The sequence below is a fragment of the Maniola jurtina genome, chromosome 4, assembly GCF_905333055.1.
Source record: "Maniola jurtina chromosome 4, ilManJurt1.1, whole genome shotgun sequence".
Lineage (NCBI taxonomy): Eukaryota > Metazoa > Arthropoda > Insecta > Lepidoptera > Nymphalidae > Maniola > Maniola jurtina.
This window is the reverse complement of record NC_060032.1, coordinates 7277598-7299201: the sequence shown is the minus strand read 5'-3', so window position 1 is coordinate 7299201 and position 21604 is coordinate 7277598. Positions and strand designations below refer to the sequence as shown.

The 21604-nt window shown below is 34.7% G+C and overlaps 1 protein-coding gene across 4 annotated transcripts in view; it reads right to left on the bottom strand.

The window, feature by feature from the left end:
- The window catches only part of LOC123864607 (filamin-A), a 95159-nt gene extending 78642 nt beyond the window's left edge, over positions 1–16517 (bottom strand). For 2 of the 4 annotated variants that reach the window (XM_045905186.1, XM_045905187.1), the window contains exons 1-2: positions 16327–16517; positions 1153–1447 (exon numbers count right to left, since the gene is read on the bottom strand). In XM_045905186.1, coding sequence (XP_045761142.1) covers positions 1153–1368 — 216 coding nt within the window. In that variant the 5' untranslated portion in view covers positions 1369–1447; positions 16327–16517. Of the gene's footprint in view, positions 1–1152; positions 1448–16152 lie in introns of all 4 variants that reach the window. The other 2 variants (XM_045905189.1, XM_045905188.1) reach the window with 2 other exon arrangements.
- Positions 16518–21604: the final 5087 nt, after the last annotated feature.

The following is a 21604-nucleotide window of genomic DNA, read 5'->3' as shown; positions in this document are numbered from 1 at the left end:
AAAAAGAGTATTATTTTTATTTAATAAAAGTCAGTAGGTAAATTATTTAATTTTAATATTTTAAATTCGACGGTATAATTATGTGTAGCTTAGCTGCAATGGCACATAGCTAGTTAAGCAACTTTGTCCAAATAATTGGAAGGGTGATAAATGACGATTCAAAGGTCTATGTCACCTAATCCCGACAGGTTCTGCTTGTACCTTGCAGTTGACAAATTATCGTTAGAAAAGATGTGGTGGACGAAACGGTACTTTTAGTACGGAAGGATCTGGGGGCTTAAAGCATTATTATCCCAGGGAAACCCCCACAGATATGTGGTTAAGGGTTCAAGACCCCTTCTTCAGCAAGTTGGACTAGGAGTTAATGAGAGATTGACTTTATTTGGCTCTCTCATCGGTAGGAAGAATACCTACAAATCTAACAAAGGTGGGGGCTAATATGGCCCCCAATCCCAAAATCCAAATTCTCCCTAATTCTCCAGGGCTTCCTAATTTTTTCTGCTCGTTCATCGCGCATAATGTTTATTATTTATTAAAAGGTACATTAAATAATATTTGAACTACAGTTCTTGCCCGATGAAGATCTCTAAATTTTAGTCACGCTATTGAAACACCAGTAATCCGTAACATTTATTTCTTGTGTTGTTTTTATGAATTGCTAAATATTTTGTTTTCTGAAGTGGAAAGTGTTAATTTGAAGGATAAACGAGTTGTAGTGTGAAATATTAGTATCTTCGTGCTCACTGGTTCGAGGGTTGAATAATACCTATATAAGAAAGGTGTTGGGTGTGATTTCCACTCACAGATTTTAATCACCTTTGATGTACAAGCTTGGCCTTTAATAGTTATGTAAGGGGATGTTTAGGCCTGGATACGCGACGGATATGACGTACCTATAGCAGTACAGTGGAACATCTCACTGAACACGAGGCTGGTCAGACATAAGCAAGGCATGGCACAGATCATGGCATCAGTGGCGTGGCACGCGGCGTTGTTGCGCCGTGTGTGTGTGTGTGTGTTCAATGGCGCAGTGCTATGACGTTTTAAGGTCCAGTGTCGTGAGTGGTTACTGAAATGAGCACCTGTGATGGACGCTCAGACAGACAAAGCAGTCCCATTTCTTAATTTACTTTAAAATATTTGAAACGTTACCTTTATATTTACGGGTTTGAGGGTCTCATTAACCCAGTTTCTGAACGTGTTGGCTTGGATTTCCACCCACAAATCTTCATGACCCTTGATGGCCATTGCCTTAGCAGCGGTTCCTTCTGCACTTCGCGCTGCTAGACCGGCCTGGGTTATCCTACCAGCCGATCCTTCAGGCGTGTGCGCCTTCAGACCCTGATGCGTTACTCTAACGCCCTCCATGATTTAGTATTCGTCAGTTATTCTTGAATGATACTACCCTTGCATGTAGTTTTTTCATTATAGTATAAATCTTCATCTTCTGAAAAAGACAAGACATAAATCCTTACATGCACTTAAGGTTTTCTACTGACCTATAATGGGTACGTTGAACGGGTGACGATTGTCATAGGATGGCTTTTAATTTGTAGCATTTGTATTATTGGTATGGGTAGAAAGATCTAAGTAGTACAAATTTAAACCGAAATCCTAATATAGTCCTAACAGCGACCTTGCTTGTCAATGTGTGAATCGTGATGGACGTCAATGTCGCAGCGTAAAGTTGTTTGCGGATTGATCACACGTAATGTTACTTTGCTTTGATTGATGACACCAATTGCGATGTTTCACGATTTATCTCTTAAAATTACAACTCAAAATACAGTTCTTCACATATCATTATCATCTGTAGCCAGGGGCCGGCCCTGGCTACAGATGATAATGATATGATATAAATAAGATAATGATATGATATAAAGGCGAATTAGGCAACCACCTAGGGCACTGAAATTCAGAGGGCGGTACGGTATTGACGAGGATATGGGGCATGCTTTGTTAACACGAATTAACTGACTGGGAAGGACTGTTATCTCGCGCGTCTCTTCTGTTTTCTGTGTGTAACAGCACAGCAATAAATAATTATAAATATATAGGTTTTATAATAGCCATAATTGGCTATGTCCGTCACGTGCATTGTTTCTGTAAAATTCAGTAAAAAATACACACTTGATTCGAAAACACACAAATATTACTAAAATCGACCAACCGTACCGCCACCTCACCTAAAGAAAACTCTTGTCTTGAGTTAGTCAAGTAAATTATTTGAATGGTAATTTGTGTTTTATTTTGTTGCAAAATTTAAGTTTCAAGAGCCTTTGCTTTGCCTTGCCTTAGGCAAATTACTGAAGGCGCTCCATTTTAGTTTGCTTGGGCCGGCGCGGCGCGTATCGCTTTTGTGAGAACTTTGTGTATACTTATTTCGATCCACAATAACGAATTCTATTGTAGTCGATACACTTCAAGTCTTCACCTAATCGATCTATGTCTACAAATTCGGTAAAGATTCATCCTGTAGGCAATAAGAACTTTTAAGATCGTTAAAACAAAGGAAAGAACTGAATATTTCATTGTTAAAACTTCAGTCGCTAAGGTGAATTGATTGAAGAGAAAGAGGTACCCAGGCAGTTGTACGAGATAGATATCGTGGCGTGAGTTTGCAACTTGTCCTACAGATTATGAATGAAGCTGGAATGATATATTACGTAGTTACGAGAGTTTTCCGTGATAATGATTGTTGTATCAATTTATTTCTACGTGACATCTAATATAAACAACTATTAATCTAAATAATTCTAAGCGTAATTTAAATGCTGAACTAAATAAACATCAATTAAATAGTTATTATGAGAAGTTTCCGTAGCGTGCTCCCTGGTCAGCGGTTTGATAAACTGTTTGCATTTAATTGGCCATACTATCTTCATTGCAATTCAGCATTTATAGGTACCGGTATTTATGAAAGGAGGGTAGCTGTTTACATGACGTAAAATGAAACATTTTTCGTAACTGAAAAGATGCTGCTTTTGTCATCACCCTACGTAACGTAAAAGCGCTTAGGGTATGATTTATTTCAAACCGAGTAGGTATGCTAGACTTTGCCACGCCCGTGCCTTGTTCGATCATAAATATATCGATTCACAATATTATACGGCCGTAGCACACAGATTTTATTTAAACTCTAGATACGCAAAGCTCATACAATTCTATTTTGCATACGTTTCTGTGTATGATACATACTCGGTACATATCTACCTACGCGTAACGACACAGACTACTTTACATAGATATTGGTGCATGCGGAGTTTACGCACTTTTTGACACCTACGAGTAGGAGCGCACTTGAAAAACCGGCAAAGTGCGAGTCAGACTCGCGCACTGAGGGTTCCGTACTCGGGTATTTTTTGCAACGTTAAACACGATAAATCAAAAACTATTATACATAAAAATAAATAAAAATCGGTTTTAGAATGTACAGGTAAAACCCTTTCATATGATACCCCACTTGGTATAGTTATCTTACTTTGAAAATTGAAACACATTTTAATTTTTTTAATGATGTAACTACAAATTTACGGTTTTCAGATTTATTCCTGTACTTGTGCTATAAAATCTACCTACCTGCCAAATTTCATGATTCTAGGTCAACGGGAAGTACCCTATAGGTTTTCTTGACAGACACGACGGACGGACGGACGGACAGACAGACAGACATCAAAGTAATCCGATAAGGGTTCCGTTTTTCCTTCTGAGGTACGGAACCCTAAAAAATAGTGACCTGCTACCAGGAATTGGCACACAGGCCTCGTGCATGGTGTAAATATTAAAGAGACCTAATACCTACTTGTTTTATTTAAATCGTATTTTCCTTTGTACAACTTTTTATTGACGGACGGCAAAATAGAATGACAGCCGCGCAATCAATTGCGTTGTTGGCTGTTAAATAAAGCAAAGGACATAAAATCTAACATAAAACCCCCTTAGACTTAAAACAGGTGGGTCCGCACTCTTTGAATTGCCTCTTTTAGGACTTCTTGCCGAAATCAATATACCTACTTAGCCTCTGTAAGTTTTCCCCTCAGTAATTGCGGAGCCTTATAAATAAACAAGCAGGTGCCTGCGACATCGTTTGCTAAAATAATTAATTTAGCATTCTGGTAGGGCAAAATTATTGATGCTGGTAATAACGAGTTTAATTATATCTTCGTAAGAAGCTTTCGTCTAATTATATTATTGTAGAACTTTACTAACAGGTTTATTAAATATGAATCATTGTAGATACCAAATTATGTCAGTAATAGATAGATTAGATATGTTTTATTTTAATATTATACATAGGTTTATAACAGTATTAGAAGGTTAACACAAATAACCTTAATTATTCGCAAGAGCTGCAATAAAATGCAAAATTAAATTTGCAGTTTTCTTAAACTTGAAATATTTGACGTTTTCATTAACACAACAAGTAATTTCCGTCTAATTAGTCTGCAAAATAATTTGTAAAAATGTTGTTTTACTTTCTTCTTGTAACTTTATTACACTTGTGTTTTAATGAAACTGATTAAGGAGTAGCTAAGTATTATCTATTGTACCTACATTTGTACCTTGTAGGTTCTATGAAATCCTCAATTTAGTATTGTTTATTGTTATATATTATGATAAATATAATTTTATATTAATGGTGATAACTTAATGATTAGATTAGGAGCCGGTACGTATCGTCCTAAATCAATGAAATTGTGAACTTCAGTTTTTGAAGTAAGTAAAACTACATAAATTATAAAAGTAGGTAAACCTAGTTATTATAATTAAATAACCTACATTTAACTTGTATCCTGATAATATGAAATAAAATGAATGAATGATATTAGGTAGGTATAATATTTATCCGTAAGTATTTTAGTTATGGTTTTTGTATACGAAAAGAACGATCCAGTTGGTCTTAAGTAAATACTTACCTACTTACTCGTATTATGTAAGCACACCTACATTTTTTATTGAATAGCCTCTAACGATGCTCCGTTGATTTTTGTTTTTATGAATTCGCTTAGATATTTATTCGCTGGTTCTTACGTATGACTGCTTTTTTGTACCTATTTAAAAAAAGTAAAGTTAAAGTTGCAGAATATTATGCAGTAATGCATAGTAGGTAAAGGCTATGGGCCGAGGCTATTACTAACCCAAAAAAAAACAATCATATTTTTCTAAAATAAACTAGAATATATCTGCAAAATTTCATGGACTTTGGTTGCTTAATATTCAAATGAAATTGGAACTACGAATGTATGAAACGAGTGACGGATGGAGCCCTCTTAATTACTAAAATTAATGAAGCTTATGGTGCTTACGTACACGGATACCCAACTCCATTTAAAATGGAACAAGGACTAAGAAAAATAAATACTGAATCCAGAATCTCTTCTTTGCTGGGCGAATCATCTCGCCACTGCGTCAGACAGAGTTCCTCTGTTTTTTGTAAAAAAAAGGCGACTGGCCGCATAATTAAATCGCCTTCAAGAGTATGCGTGACTTTGATCGTAAATTAATTTTATACATTCCGAAAATTAATTTTAAATATGTCCGCGTGGGTAATACTACGTTTAAATTGGAGTGTCGCGCGTCGTCGATAAATATTAATATTGTATCAAAAAACCGCTGTGGGCAGAGTCGGTATTTGCTACGACGCGCGACGCGACGACGACCTCACGTGTCGGCGTCATCTCTATTTTAGTTGGTCATGATCATCATTTGTCAATTTGTAATGTGATAAAACATAGGTACTTAGTCAGGCTTAGCAAGGCGGTTTATAACTAGAAAAGGCGAAAGGCCGAGCGAGACACCTGTCGCCTGTATAAGCTTTGGACAGCGTTAGCTTAGAGGCCCTAGTTAGTTCACTGTGCTCTATATAGTGCAAGTTTTCAAGTTAACAAAGTGACAGGCGGTATTACCTTAACCTGCCTTTGTTGTCAAATAGATTGTCCATATAAAATGACAGATTTACTTCTAAGCCGATGTTTAACACTCAAGATTCTGAATATAGATTGGTGTAAATTACAAAGGTACACGAGGGAGGCACCTCCATGTCGTTCGTGAAGGACGAGCGAATCAACCGGCCTTGTCTATGTAGACAAGGCCGGTTGATTCGCTCGTTATAACGGGAACCACTCCGTGCAATTTTTTTGTAAGTTTGTTTCCTTTATTGAATTGTTTCCATGTAATTTATATAATATTTAAATTACAAGTAACTAATGCCATGCTTTAAAACCATTTACACTTATATTATAAAAAGATAAAGTTTGTAAGTTTGGATTTAGGAGGTGATCTCCGAAACTATTGATCCGATGCTGAAAATTCTTTCATTGATAGATCCTAGCTATAAATTATATCACGTAATAAAAGTGTGTTGTAAAACATATTTTGTAGTACCTAACTGAATATAAACATCGATATTGAATGAATTCTACGCACGGTACAGTATGATGTTACCATATAAGGCAAGAGAGTTAAACGCAGGAATTTATGCGAAAAATAGTAATTCCTCATCTTATATGGTTAACTAGTCACCACGCATCAGTAAACATTGAGTCATGTGACAATACATGCATCTAAATACCAAAGAGCATGTTTATTCATAAACTTTGCTTGGCACAGTAGGTATATTATTAGAAATCCATGTGTCTATCTGCCTGTCTTTCTGTCTGTTACGATTCATACGGCCCATCTGCTTCAAACGGATTTTGATAAAATTTGATACAGTGATACCTTTCATCTCAGAGGCGATGCTTTTTACCCCGAAAAATTAGTTCCCACGAGATTTATTGCGAGCATCATCTCTTCAAAAATAAATCTTGAATTTAATAATAGGTAGGTATTTATATAATGTTACATAATGTTGTAATAAGGGAAGTACCTACCTATAAAACGGATATAATTTTAAGTTCAAAAACGAATACGTAATTAAGATGAATATTGAATACATTCTTAAAATCCCATCCAGTATATGTCGAAAATTTATTTGTAATTGTCTTTCACAAGTAGGTATATGTAATAGGTACAAATATTTAATATAGGTATTTTGTTATGATGTTTTAATAGTCAACGATACCGAGGATGCTGCCAATAGCAACTCATTAACAGTAATGAGTAAGATGCCAATTATAAGAGAACCGATAAAGTTACGTATACACATACCTATACCCAGAGCGCTCATAATCCTCTCGTAGTCGGGTAAATAGGTCGACTACTAAGTACCAAGATGGTAGCCATCCGCACTAATATCATACCTAAATACGAAAGTGTGTCTGTCAGTCTTGCTAGGTTTTCAGTGCCAATCATTTTAACCATTTTTAACAGAGAAAGCTCGAATCCCGAGGACGGATATAGGCTACATTTTGTCCCGGAAAATTAAAGATTTCCCACGGCATATAAATTTACGTGGATGAAATCGGGGGGTATCCCCTTTTTTGTACAGAAATAGATCACATCCTGGGAACGACTATTTTTTATTCAGGGAAATCAAAGAGTTCCGCAGGATTTTTAAAAATCTAAGTCCACGCGGACGAAGTCGCGGGCATCATCCAATACTTAAGTAAATATAACTTGATGGTTCTACTTTGTTAACTATTTAGTAAGAATGTTGATGTAGAATCTAGATGCCAAACTAAGATGTAAACTAATCTAACTAAGTACGTGACGTAAACGTGCAATACCATACTTGAAACATCCGCCAAGAGCGACGTCGCTACTATTAAACAATTTACGCAGTTTGCAAACAAGATTGAGCGAAATATTATATAAACACTAAATAATACTAACTCAACATTCAACATATTTTCCCTTTAGGTACTCGGCTGGAACGTCAGTGTTTTGGTATTTACTTATGATTCTTTGCGTCATACGTTTATTGTCCGTCATTGTCGGATAAAAATTGGACTAAGTTAAAAAGCGGTTGTCTCCGTTTCCTTTTATCTTAATCTATATATTCATGTAAGCCGACAAAGTTTGTGAACAATGAATATATAATTATTATGTACTTAAACGTCTACTATACACATAATACGGCATTTGGCGGCTTCGGGCCCTGTTTACAATTTATCCGTGAGTTGGAGGTGTAGAACTTATTAATTATTTATTTATGTAGATGCCTAAGGTTGTCTTCGCACAGATTTAGAACATAATATAATATAACTTACAATTGACTTATTGAAATTATAGTGTATTGTAAATATAGTGTATTTTAGAATTAATATCATGCTCGACCGGGGTATAGCCTTAGTTCTACAGAGCACTTTGACTCAGTTCAGATACTTACCACCATCTCAGACATAAATCTATGTGGTTTAAACTCTAAGTAAAATCTGAGCAAAATCCAAGTACGCACTATAATAGGACTTAAGCACACCTTAGTGCACACCTTCGGGTGATTATTGTTCCACTATGATTTAATTTTACATAGGTTTTTTAAGTAGTCGAAGTGTTTTGAATCAGCTAGTGTTCGATAGGAATATAGCGATACAGGGATTCAAAAGTAATTGACATACTTATCGATAAGTGTATAAAAATATGTCTTATTATTTGATTGCTTTGATGGTTCATAACGAATCATACATAAATTCATACATAATTTCAGTCTATTTTACTTGAGTTAGCACTGTTTCCTGTTTAAGAATTTATAGTGTAGTAAAACAATTTCCCTCGCCTACGATATTGCATTTTTTCACACTTTTCTTTGTTCACTGACGTTGTACGTTCCCTCAACGTGAGTAAAAAATTAACGAGAATTCTTTCGCCAGTTATATTTAACGGGATAAAGATCTTTTATTAATTTTTACCTGTAAAGACGTAAAAACTAGGTTTCGTAGAGTTTGCAAAGATTTAAATTACTAGAGATTTTTTGACTGCAGTAAATTATATGCCAAAAATATTTTGTTAGACGTACTATGTAAAAAGTAAGTGGACAAACAACTTAACTTTATCTACGTATCCATACTTAAATAAATGCGAAAGTGTGTCTGTCTGTCTGCTAGCTTTTCACGGCCCACCCCTTTAACCGATTTTGACATTTGTGGTACTTTTGGTCCCGGAAAGTCAAAAGGATTTTTAAAACAGTTAAAACTTTTTTTAAATGAACCGATCTCAAAAAAATCTTGTTAACTGTCCTATTTAAAAAAAGTTTTTCCATAAAACTCAATATTAAATTATGATTGATTACACCTATATTAGGTGTTAATAAAATAGATACTTAAAGTATTTTTGTTTGTTAGCTGATTGATTGCTATTGGGTGTCGCTGTAGACCAGGCCGCCCACTCAGGAATCAATTATGGAAAAGTACCTACAACTTCCAATTACAATTCAATGTTCATATAAAATAATATACATGCATAACTACATTTACCTAAGTATGAATAAGTGCCTACTTCTATATCATTATTATTATCATCGTCAACCGATAGACGTCCACTACTTACTGGACATAATAGTCTCTTGTAGGGACTTCCACACGCCACGGTCTTGTGCAGCATCCACCTCCCCCGAACGAATCCATGATTCATTCATCCATGGTGCAAGACCATGGCGTGTGGAAACAGGAAACTAAACTTCTATAATATGTACAAGTACAACCAAATTAATAATGCGCATAGAAATCTTCGTCACTGTTCGGCAACGGTCGTATGATACACATGATATTGACACCTATTTGTTTATAACAAGGTGCAAAATGCAAGTGCATTGTTTAGGGCCTTACGATTCAATGATTCGGAATATCTGATCGGATCGGATCTGCATGCGCATTATTAATTTGGTTGTACTGTATTTTTATAATTGAAAATCTTATGAATACCTAATCCACGCCTGATATAATACTGTAGAAATTACGCCTACAAGTAATAATGGCAAGAATATTGGCTGCATTTCCTCGCTAAACAGCCAGGTTGATCCGTTGCACAAAAAATGACCGAGCCCTTCTGTCAAGTGGTTGGTATCTACCAATACTGCACTTTCCGGTGCAAAGTCACTCTCCTAGCACTTTAGGACCCCAACAAATATCGGTTTTTCGAACTGCCCATTGCCACTTTAGTTTCGCAAGCTTAAGCTATGGTCCTCCTATAACAGATCTCCTCATTTCTGATTGATAGAAAAACTCCAAGCATAGCTCTCTCCATCACCCGCTTTATTCGTAGTTACTTAGGTAGTCCTCTCAAGTTAAACTGTGCTCAAACAACTTCCATATTATTTTTAGTTGTTTATAATTTTTATTCTCATTGTTTCAAGTCCGTGCGAAGTTTTTACATTGAAAAAGAAATGCAGCTTATAATTTCTCAGCATTAAAAATATCGATGCGTCATCGGTGGCTTAAGGCGAAAGAGGTTATTGTTCTTTTTCCACCGCTGTACCGGGCTGACCCTTATTTCTTATTTTGCCAGTTCCCCGAAACCTGTTGTAAACGTGCCGAGGTAGAAAAAACATACCAATTACAGACTGCAGTACTGAGGGCCGGATATATTATGTAGTATACGAAAGGTGAATTCCACGGGGAAAAGTCTGAGTTGTTCTCAGGCTGTGCTGTAATTTAAAGATTCGCTACCAGTAAAACAACATAATTTTTTATTAATGCCATGTGTTACTGACTTATTTGCAAAAGCCAAGATAATTATATACCAAATTCATCAGCTAGCCCACTCCGGCTTCGCTTGAAGCATTTCTGAAAATTCTTTTATTTAAGTATCTTTGTTTTTCTGTTTTCTCTTGACGAAAACCACTACGGATTTAAATCAGAGAGAAAACCATTTGCCACCTATTATGACATATAAAGCTGGTAAGCTATAGGTGGCAAATATTTTCATAATAATAATTTTTTGCAGAGATTAATGATAACTGGCAAATCATTTCCAAAAAGTCGGTCTCGCTAAGCTCGTAATTACTGCGAGTATCTAGTCTAAATCTCGATGAAAAAGTCTCGATCTTGAAAGATTTTTGATTTTATTTAATGCTACGAGTACATTTAGTTACTGTATTAGCAGAGGGTATAGTCTTTTATGCAGGAGTTGTCACATTATTAGAGTAGCCATGTCCCGTAAAAAAGTCGTGCTTTCATCATTTACACTGTATGATAATCGTATCTACCGCCTAGCTTTATCATAAGACGAAACTATTACGGTATTGTAAAAAGTGTTAGAGATGTTATTGATGTTAATATAAAACCTGACCAAAAACCTAAAAAACCTCGCCATGTTGCTGAAAACGAATGAGATTAATATTGATATGACTGTAGCAGTAAGTTAAGTAGATCGCACGCTGCAAAATTTAACTGTGTGATTTTTCCCTCGGAATTCAGCACTTATTATTACGAATTCAAACAATATGAAGAAACAATATATTTTATCAACTCGAGTTTATGAATTTCTTAGTTAATAATGAACAACATAGTTACATAGATAATATTGCTACATACTGAACTTAATATTTTGCGTTTCGGAAAGAATAGCTGCCGAGCATCTTGGCGGCTCTTCTCAGTAGAATCTTCTTTCCGAATCGGTGGTAGAATGTTGACGGTTGACGTAGCACAAGCGCCCCAAAAATGTCTGCTATTTCATTAGTTATTTTGAATTATCATTAGGCGGAAAGGCTTTATTGACGCCTCAGCTCTTCTATGGTCTGACTCAATGGTTTTATGTATGAATGCATTTCATCGACTACGCGTATCATATTTATCCACAAAGTAATATCAAACTTTGCAGGAAGGAAGCGATCTGACTTCATGTACATATTGTATGCCAATAATTAACTTACGCGCATGCAAAACACGGCATTTGCGTAGGATGCTAATACATTGTTTGCATGAGAATTTATCAATATTAACTCTAGTAACTTTATTTTTACTTTTAAGTGCTTCACTGATAGATAAAATACAAAACTGGCGACTTCGATACAAATCTTGTATAAAGAGGTAAAAGTTAGTCTGTTTGTAGAAGGTGATCTCCGGAACTACATAATAATATAATGATCGGAATCCGAAAATTCTTTCAATGATAGTTACATTACTATTATACCTGAGTGCTCTAGGCTATAAATCAATCGATCGAAGTTCAAAAATTAAAAAAAAATCGACTAATGTAATTTAAAAAAAACAGAGTGAACTATATATAGCAAAATTGAAGGGACTTAGTATTTTATTACGTTATAAAGAATTTTCGTTAAACGGTGAGTAAAAGTATAACAATGTAAACTGAACGAACGTTAGTTATTTCTACGTTTTACATGCAATATAGATTTTACCTTCATCAATATATCCTAGAGGGATGGAGTCATTGAACTTTGTATTCTGTGGCTAATGGCAATAAACGTGCGTTGCATATAGAGATCAAGTTGTATAGTCCCATATTATATTCCAACGAAATTGCACGGAGCTTTTTGTCCTGAGATTATATCATAAAACGCGAAGATGCTTCAGCTAGTCTGTTCAAAGATTGCTATTTTTATAAAGTTATTACAAAAGGTTGCTTCTAAAGTAATTTGAAAGAAGCTTGAACATCGTATACAGTCTTCCTGGAGCTAATTTTATCCCTAATGCAGGCAGTGCTACACATATTATAATCAGTCTGACATAATTAAAGAGAAGACAGCTCACAGGAGGATCGACTAGTTGTAAATTTTCATACAAAAAGTGAAAACGTTTTCCTTTCCGTACATGTACTTACTCCAATTTTCATAATTTTTAGAAATGTAGATATAATGCTTATGTTAAAAGTTACTTGCGTCTAAATATCATTATTTTGACCTAAAATCTTTTTTGAGTTTTTTTTACTAAACTAAACTAAAATACTAAAAAATTAAATTTACGAGCCTAGATTAAGGTGTACGGAATCTAATGAGATCAAAATTTTCTAGTTTTGGAAACGTTTGGGGGCGTAAAAATGTGATCACCCGTAACAATATTTCAAGAATAAAATGTAGGCAAATGCCTACTGGACTATGAAAAAAATTTCGAAAAACTTCACAACTAGACTAATCTCAATGTTATCGGAGACAAGTATATCTAGAACATGTGGGTATCTGCTAACGCAGATAACTATGTGCGCTGAGTCAGCGTAAAATTGGAGAACGCTTTTGGTCGTCGTCTTGGTCTCTTTGGTCGAGGATGGCTGTTGTTCAATAAAAATGTGTGGTTAGATAGGTTTAGTTAGATAGGTAGGATATAGGAACGAATTTTAAGGTCTAGACCTTAAAAAATTTAATTTAATTAAAATCTCATCGCGTAGATACAGCTTTTACGCCTGTTTAGTTAATATACATCTTATAAGAAAATGAATTATGTGGAATAGCTGCTTAATTTATTGAAGGTAGCTAAGATATGAAAATTATATCATTTTAATGAGGAAACCTAACGACCAGGCCGCGAACTGGAAATGAGGAGGTAAAGAAGTTATTTCCGGAATTTTTATTTGATATCTAGGAGATGGACGTAAGTATGTATGCCGCAGGCAATAAATTACAAATGTATTTTAATGCAACATTTACTTACAGATAAAATTCGCGATAAGTTGAACCTTCCAACCGCGCGCTCTATGCTAACCAAATTAAATTATTTACATTTATTCAGTTACATTGTTTTCAAGGGACAATAGCGTCCTCGTCCAGACCCACAAAGGGGTCTTGATGGGAAGGCTTAATATTTTCCCCAAGACCGCGATGTCCCGGAAAATCTGCAATCGTTGGTAGCCCTAGTAAATACGGTATTCGTGCTCCAATGTGTGAAACCATCCATATAGAAAGATATCCGCATACTTTGATAAGTCCATATTAATAATGATGAATGCCAAAGTGTGTCTGTCTATGTGTTAGATTTGCACGGCTCATCCGTTTATCCAATTTTTATTTTTTACCCATCTCAAAAACTACCCAACGTGCCTAAAGAAGTTTTCACTTCAAAAGATTGACACTTGTTTATACATAGGTTTTATTGTTTTATAAGGGTAGGTACTATAGGTATACAAAAAAAAAAACAGTTTTTAAATCAGATAGTAACCAGCAAGATATAAAGTGTTTATAGGCTCCTAATAATACCTTCAGAAGAGGCTCTTGACAATAAGGACTTGTTTTCGTCGCTTTTAATATGATTATCTCTTTGATGTTTTATTAATTTGATTTCAAAGTACGCCTCGACCGTGGCTAATCCACAGATCCATATTATAAAGATGCTAAATGATTTTTGAAGTCAGTTATAAATAAACATAATGACTACATCATGACAAATGCAGTTAGATATAAAACTTAGCGGTAAAACATAAAAGATTCCATCTGAGGAATAATTCATAATTCATATCTCGTGGTCAAATGATTCATCATCTAAATGACTCGTTGCGCTATAACAACTCAAGTGCAACATTTCGTACAAAATCATTAAGCGTTACTTAGAACAATGGATACTAATTTATAAATTATTATTATTTAGTAAAAAAGTTTCCGCCATAACGTTGTTATAAAATGTCTTATCTTTTACATTAAACTATTAATGTTTGAAGGTAAGTAGTATAGGTACGTATGAATATAATTACCAGTGTAATAAACTGTGAGGTAATTACACGGGTATTTCTTCTTTACTAAATAGTACCTAGGTGTATAAGTAAAACAAAGCCACAATCCTTCTTATAACGAGTCTAATAAATTGTATTGTTATAACTTATAAGTAAAATAGATAAACCCTCCTGTGTCCGATTAAGAAAGGGCCAAACTGCTTTTTAAATCTGTTTTAAAAAGTTAAAATACTACGTTAGTTTATATAATTAATCAGGTAATGTCTGGTATAGGTACTAGAAGAAAATACCTGATTACTAGGAAAATCAGTCGTCTTAATTTTTAACCGACTTCTATATGTATTTTCTAAATAGGCATAAATCTACTTTATACAGAATTACTACTCTTATTTATTAGAATACTATGATAAGCAATAATAATTTATATAAAATAAATATATCAAATTCTTAATAGAAAACGTTTATCTCACTTTTAATGTCATTTATCTTTGAACCAAAGTGGCGGGCTGAAAGGAAGTTATTTATTGGCATTCCCAATCTCTAGGGTCCTTTGTCGTATAGATGAGTTAGGTCCACCATTTTCCGAGTAACGAAACTATTAAAGGTAAAAGACTGACATCTATGTTATGGAGGAGAATTTTTCTTTATTTGGGGTTTTCAATAACCGGTTATTAAAATGTAAGTATGGTAGTAGTGGTAGTAGTAGGTATAAGATGTCTCTGCCAATCCCCTGCAAGATAGTCAGAAAATGATATACCAACTTGATGGATGTCCTGCATACTACAGATAACTTTATAAAATGGTTTAGTACCTAGCCGTTTTTCTGTTAAATGGATTGGCAGATACATAAGTATTATATTGACTACCTCTGAACAAAGAAAACCCGACTTTTTCAAAATATCAAAAAGAATTATTTTTTTCAGCTATTTTTTAAGTTACTGTACACTGTTTTACCTTCTTAGGTAGCTAAGAATGTGTAGATAATTTTAAAACATTCTACATTAGTATACCTATTTAAAATTTTCAAGCTAACAAAATAGACATTATGAAACTGGTAGAGTTTCGGAGCATAATCGGAAAATCTTTAAAAAATATTTTTATTTTGCTTACTGCCCAATCCGCTTATTAGAAACTAGCGACCCGCCCCGGCTTCGCACGGGTGGACATTTATTTTTTCTATTTTCCGGGATAAAATATAGCCTATACGGATTCGGAAGAATCCCTCTAAGTAATGGTAAAAGAAATTTTGAAATCGGTCCAGTAGTTTTTGAGCCTATTCAATACTAACATTCAAAAATACAAAGGTTTCCTCTTTATAATATTAGTATAGATAACTTTTTTTATTTTTATTTTTTTATTTTTAAAGAAACATCGAATCTAATCTATATCTAATCAATATTTTTCCTATTTTCGTCTTACAGAAAAAAATCTTTTCTTATAGTAGAAGATTGCACATTAAAAATAAATAAATTTTCACGCAATCTGTGCAACCTTAACACGTGCGATGTGGGCGGAGTGTGAACATATCACAGGATGATGTCATTAGCTCGCCACTTCACATCTTTGTCACCCTTTTCTCAAAAAGGCTTCAAAGGTTCTATTGACACACTGCTCTATTTTGGTTTTGTTATGCAAGCAAGGTGCGCGACCGGTTCGTACTTACTATCCATTCATGAAAATGTAAGCGAGAAACACAGTATTGTCACTCAAAATGTAAGTATATAACTCGACCAACTATGATAACTGTTATGTATTGCACTGACTTGTAAATGCCCTTGCAGACCCAGTAAGTACTCACGAAAAACTGTTATACCATATACATCCACTGTTTACCTTATTCATTAACGTCTAAGCGAACATCACTAGAACTTTTCTGTCACTTCGTTCTGTTTACACTTGTAATTGTATCGGAATCGAGAGATTATTTAAATGATCAGTTTCGTCGCGCTCGCGTATGGTCGCTCGGCATGCGCGGGCGAGGCACTATGCGAGGTGTGACGGAGGCGCAGGTTGCGCGGGAGGGTCTCCCTCCCGCCTCCCCGCGAGGCAAGGCTGCCCCGACGCAATGGCATTCCATCTGTGACGACAACCTGCCCATTTATGTCTTTGGACATGGTTGAGGGCCGCAACGGCCATATGGTGTCTTGCAGTTGATTACGTTTTTCAATGGGGCTATGTAATGGTAGTAAATTGCTTCAAGGTGTGGGATAATACTAATGGTGGAACTGCCTGTCACACGGCATCCCGTGGTTATTTGAAGTATTCACTGCAGGACAGTCACTATACTACACAATTACTATTTGTTCAAATTCCAAAGCATTGTCGGCACTACTATAATAACGTGACTGTTTATAAAACGGCTCTACATTTTGCTCAATAAGTAACCTACCTACTCGCTAAGTGATACTCATAATATATTAGGACGCTTAGCAAAAAAGCAGTCAAGTGCAAGTCAAACTTACACATGAAGGGTTCCGTGCCACATCATACAAGGTAGGTATACCTAACACTTTTATGTAGAGCACTGCAAGTTAATAAGGAACTGTGCCATCTTTATGTGATTTAGTAAATTTAAATTTTTCGTGAACACATTTTTTATTTCATTGTGTGATATTATAACCATGAATTCTCAGCTTTCTGATTTTTTCCTTTACTTGTGCCATAAGACCTACCTACCTGCCAAATTTCATGATTCTATCTAAATAATAATATACATGTGACTGATAATAATGAATTACTGATACCACAGATTGTTCGTTTTCAGGTTTCAGGACGTTTAGTCTTTGTCAAAGGTCGGCACTACCGCAGATCTTTACATTTGCTCTACATTATAGATTTATTCACTTGTTATATTGAAATGTGGACAGTTTTCTTTTTAGAAACATAGCTTGTTTTTGTGGTGTACGTACGTTATTACATAGTTATTAATATAACAGTTACAGATAAAAATGTCAAAAAGGCATTCTCGTCAAGGAAAATATTTTTGTAATATAGTTTATGTTGACATCTATTAATGTAGTCATTTGTAGCTATTGTGGCTATATACTTATTCACGTTAAAAACACGAACAACCAATAAAACATAATAAGACACCATTTGTTCTCAGTCAAAGAACAATAAGATTCACGGACAGACAAACGTAAATTTTAAGTTAATGGGCCAACAATGTGAAAGATTATGTATCGGAAAACACACAATTGGGTTTAAAACACAATACGACAAACACCTAATTCTTGTGAAGGAGTAAGTATTTGCGGCAGTTGAGCGTTTGAGCCCCAAATCTGCTTGTTCACTGATGAATTCTACAAATGAACAAATTAAGTCAGTCTTAGCTTATGCGAGCAAATGGATATTTCATATGGTTGAAGAGATACAAGTCAAATTGTACAAGCCATGAGGCGAAGGATATGCAGAGTACTCTCACTCGTGAATAAATTTGCATGAGTAAGCGTAACCGACCTAACCTTCAGCAATGCTACCAAGCTATAGGACAGATGGCTATAAAAACTGCTGCTATGTTCGTAGAGGTAAAGCTTGGTTAACTATCCTAAGTGCTTACTAGATTATGCATTTAAATAAGCTTTAAAAAAGTATAATATTAGCATACAACTTTTTACCAGAATATCAATTGTATATGGACACATTTTATCTCTATGACACCTGGATTAAAGAGTTGCAACCTAATATTCAATAATAAAGAATCATCACACAATAGGCATTATGATACCCAATCAGCTGATCCTTCATCGTCCGGCTTTTGATGAGCTGTAAGTACGACCTACTCCTCAAACATGGGAATTGAGAAGTTGGAACCACCATCCAGTTCATATACTTACTTCGTTTTGTTATGGGAGTAAAATTCGTGAGAGAAACCCCTTTAAAATCACTAGACCCACTAATTAAAAAAACTGTCACAAAAATTGAATCAAATTACGAAAGTGAAGCACGTTAAAACTATTTGAAAACCAAATATACGTGGATATTATTATGGCAGAAGTTAGTTAGTATTAATAAAATTGTTACTTTTATGACAAGCTTCTGCTGTACTTAATTTTGCGAATTTCTTCGTCTTAAAGTTGTGCAATTTAATATTATATTTTACACAAAATTTTAAATTAAATACTGGTATATATGTATTATATATATTCTCTGTATATTTTTAATGTAAATAATAATAAATAAATAAAAATAAAATAAAAAATATGTTATGAATATTTCCTAGCCTATTTAATATTTGCTACGTAAATATGTAAAATGAATTCATTTCTTTTTGTCTGACCGAAAAAATACGACCGCTATAAAATTCTAATATATGGGTAACGTGATTCAAGTCAAGCGATAGGATCCGTTGGCTGGAGAATCACCTAACTCGTGAATAAATTTGAATGGATGAGTAGACGACGACATTTGGCCTTCGGACACAGGTGCAGTTTTTACGTGATAAAAAATTCGAATTAGAAAGAGGCTCAAAAAAATTTCACATCTACTATGTTTGACCCGTGGGTCATTGAGTCTTAGTAGATACAAGAGAACCTGACACAAATATATTAATTACTAGACTAGATGATTCTCGCAACTTAGTCCACGTGGATTAAGATTTTTTAGAAATCCAAAGAAATCGGTTTTTTAAAGAACTCTTCTATTTTCCGGTAAAGTAACTATTCGTCTCCGAAATGCAAGCTCGTACTAAATATATGATATCCGTGAGTTGCTCGGTGAGGATTTAGGTTTTTCTAAAACCACCGTGGGACTATTTGATTTTCTGGGACAAAAAAATATTTTTTTTTCGTTGGCATGCAAGCCAAATACCAAAACACCTCAATACCAAATTTCGTCATATCGGTTAAACTTAAAGGTCATGAAAAGCTAGCAGACGGACAGATACACTTTCATTATTGTAATATTAGTTTATAGGATAATAATATGTACTATTTAAGTACTTTTACAACTTTTATAATATTACTAACATGTTTAAAGTTTGAAAAGAAAAGCGGAAATCGAGGTTCTAAACAGAATTGAATTTGTGATACATTCAAAGGAAAACTGTGTACATGAAAAATAGAATTCCTTAGCGTCAAGTAAACGGAACGAGTGCTTTGCACCTTATGTCTCCATTCGTACGGTATTTTCGTGTCGTGTACCAAGTTCCGCATTGCATGACAAATTGGTTTATCTCAAGAAATCACATCACGCAAGAGATGATCGGAAATAGTTTAAATTTTTCGATAGATAGTGCTCGTAGATACTAGGATTGTAGGTCATATTACAATAGGTAAATACTTATGCGGATTGGCAGATTTCACTCAACTTAAAAAAACCCATTAAGTATGAAAAACTCTCAGTTTTACAGTTTCTCACGATGTTTTCTTTCGGCGTTAAAGCAAGTTGTAACGCATATATAACTCGGAAAAGTTAGAGATGCGTGGCTGGGATCGAACCCCAGACACTCTGATTAGGAGGCCGAATTTTGCCCACTAGGCTATCATTACAATCATAAAAATAAAATTTATTGGAAAATAACTATTTATTTAGTGTTTGTTTAATATTTATTTTATACATAATATAGGGATATCCTAGATCACAAGTGTAAATTAAAAATTTATAACACCCCCGACGATCCAAAGTATTTGAGTTTTCCAAAACATCATTTTCAAATAAATAATTATGTATTTAGGCAACGACCATCTTGACAGCTTGACATTTGTCTATTGACGTAATATTATGAACCTAACGGTTATCTAACCTTCTTTTCTACAAGAAAACTAGAAAAGAGCTGATAACTCTTAAACGGCTGAACCAATTTTTTTATATTATAGCTAAGAACACTCTCGATCAAGCCACCTTTCAAACAAAAAAAACTAAATTAAAATCGGTTCATTCGTTTAGGCGCTACGATGCCACAGACAGATACACAGATACACAGATACACAGACACACAGATACACACGTCAAACTTATAACACCCCTCTTTTTGGGTCGGGGGTTAAAAACATAACTCTTTCAACTCTATCTTTACAATGCAACCCCCTGTTAGTAAAAGCAAAGTACCCATATCTATATGTATTTATAATAGGTTTTAAGAGCTAAACGGAGACGACTGCTTTTTGTCAAAGACCAATTTTTTAGCCAACCGTAGACGATATCCAACGGGTAAGATTTTAAGCCAACTTTGAGTTGAGTATTGGACGTATTCATTTGTTAGAAATGTAAAACACACGAAATGTTGGTAATTGTTATTATATTAGTGGGACTTGTTTACATTTTATTTAGTCGCCAAGATCCTTTTGGAGTAGTCCTTGGATCTTTGAGAGTGGCTCACGTAGTAAGAAGGCTTTTCTCTGACTTCTTAGACATTCTGGGGACACGTTGTCGTCCACTCAAAGCTACGTGATTCGCTTAGAGAACCAGCTGGTAAACTGTGGCTGTGGTACGGCCATCAACGGAAAAATACTAAGAATTCTACAGCTTTTATACTTACCTAAGTAGGTACTACTAAGGGAAATCCTATGCATTTATATCCTATGGATATTGCGGTCGTTAATGTGATTCTAGACTGAACTAATAGAACATTAACCTCCAGAGTACGAATGTGTGCAGACGCAGCGAAATGATCCCATACCCCTTGGCTGCTCACGTCTGAAACGGCAATTCAACCAAATGCCTATTCTTAATAACAATAGATGTACACGCTCAAAAAGAGAAGATACTCGTAGTTCTTCTAAAATTATGGTAGAAATAGTGTACCTACTTCTTAACTATATACTTTTATAAATAGGTCTGATTCTGGTCTGTAAATTGAAAGCAACTGCAGCATCCAATAAATAAATCCAATCAACAATATTTATCACCCGATTAAATTTTCAAAACTTCCAATTGCTGATGAATTTTACTGTAAAAAATTACAATTTTTCCGCGTACCGTAAGTACCTACGGATGGTATAAAAATGTACCTAATTCGCTAAAGTTATTTGTACCTCGGTATAGTATGTTGGCACATATTTTGGCCGAAAAAATAACATGTCCAACACAAAATGTGTAAATTATTTATTTTAATCTTTGTTTATTTTGGGTATTTCATTTGTTTTTTTTTTCTCTTATTTTAGGCACTGTA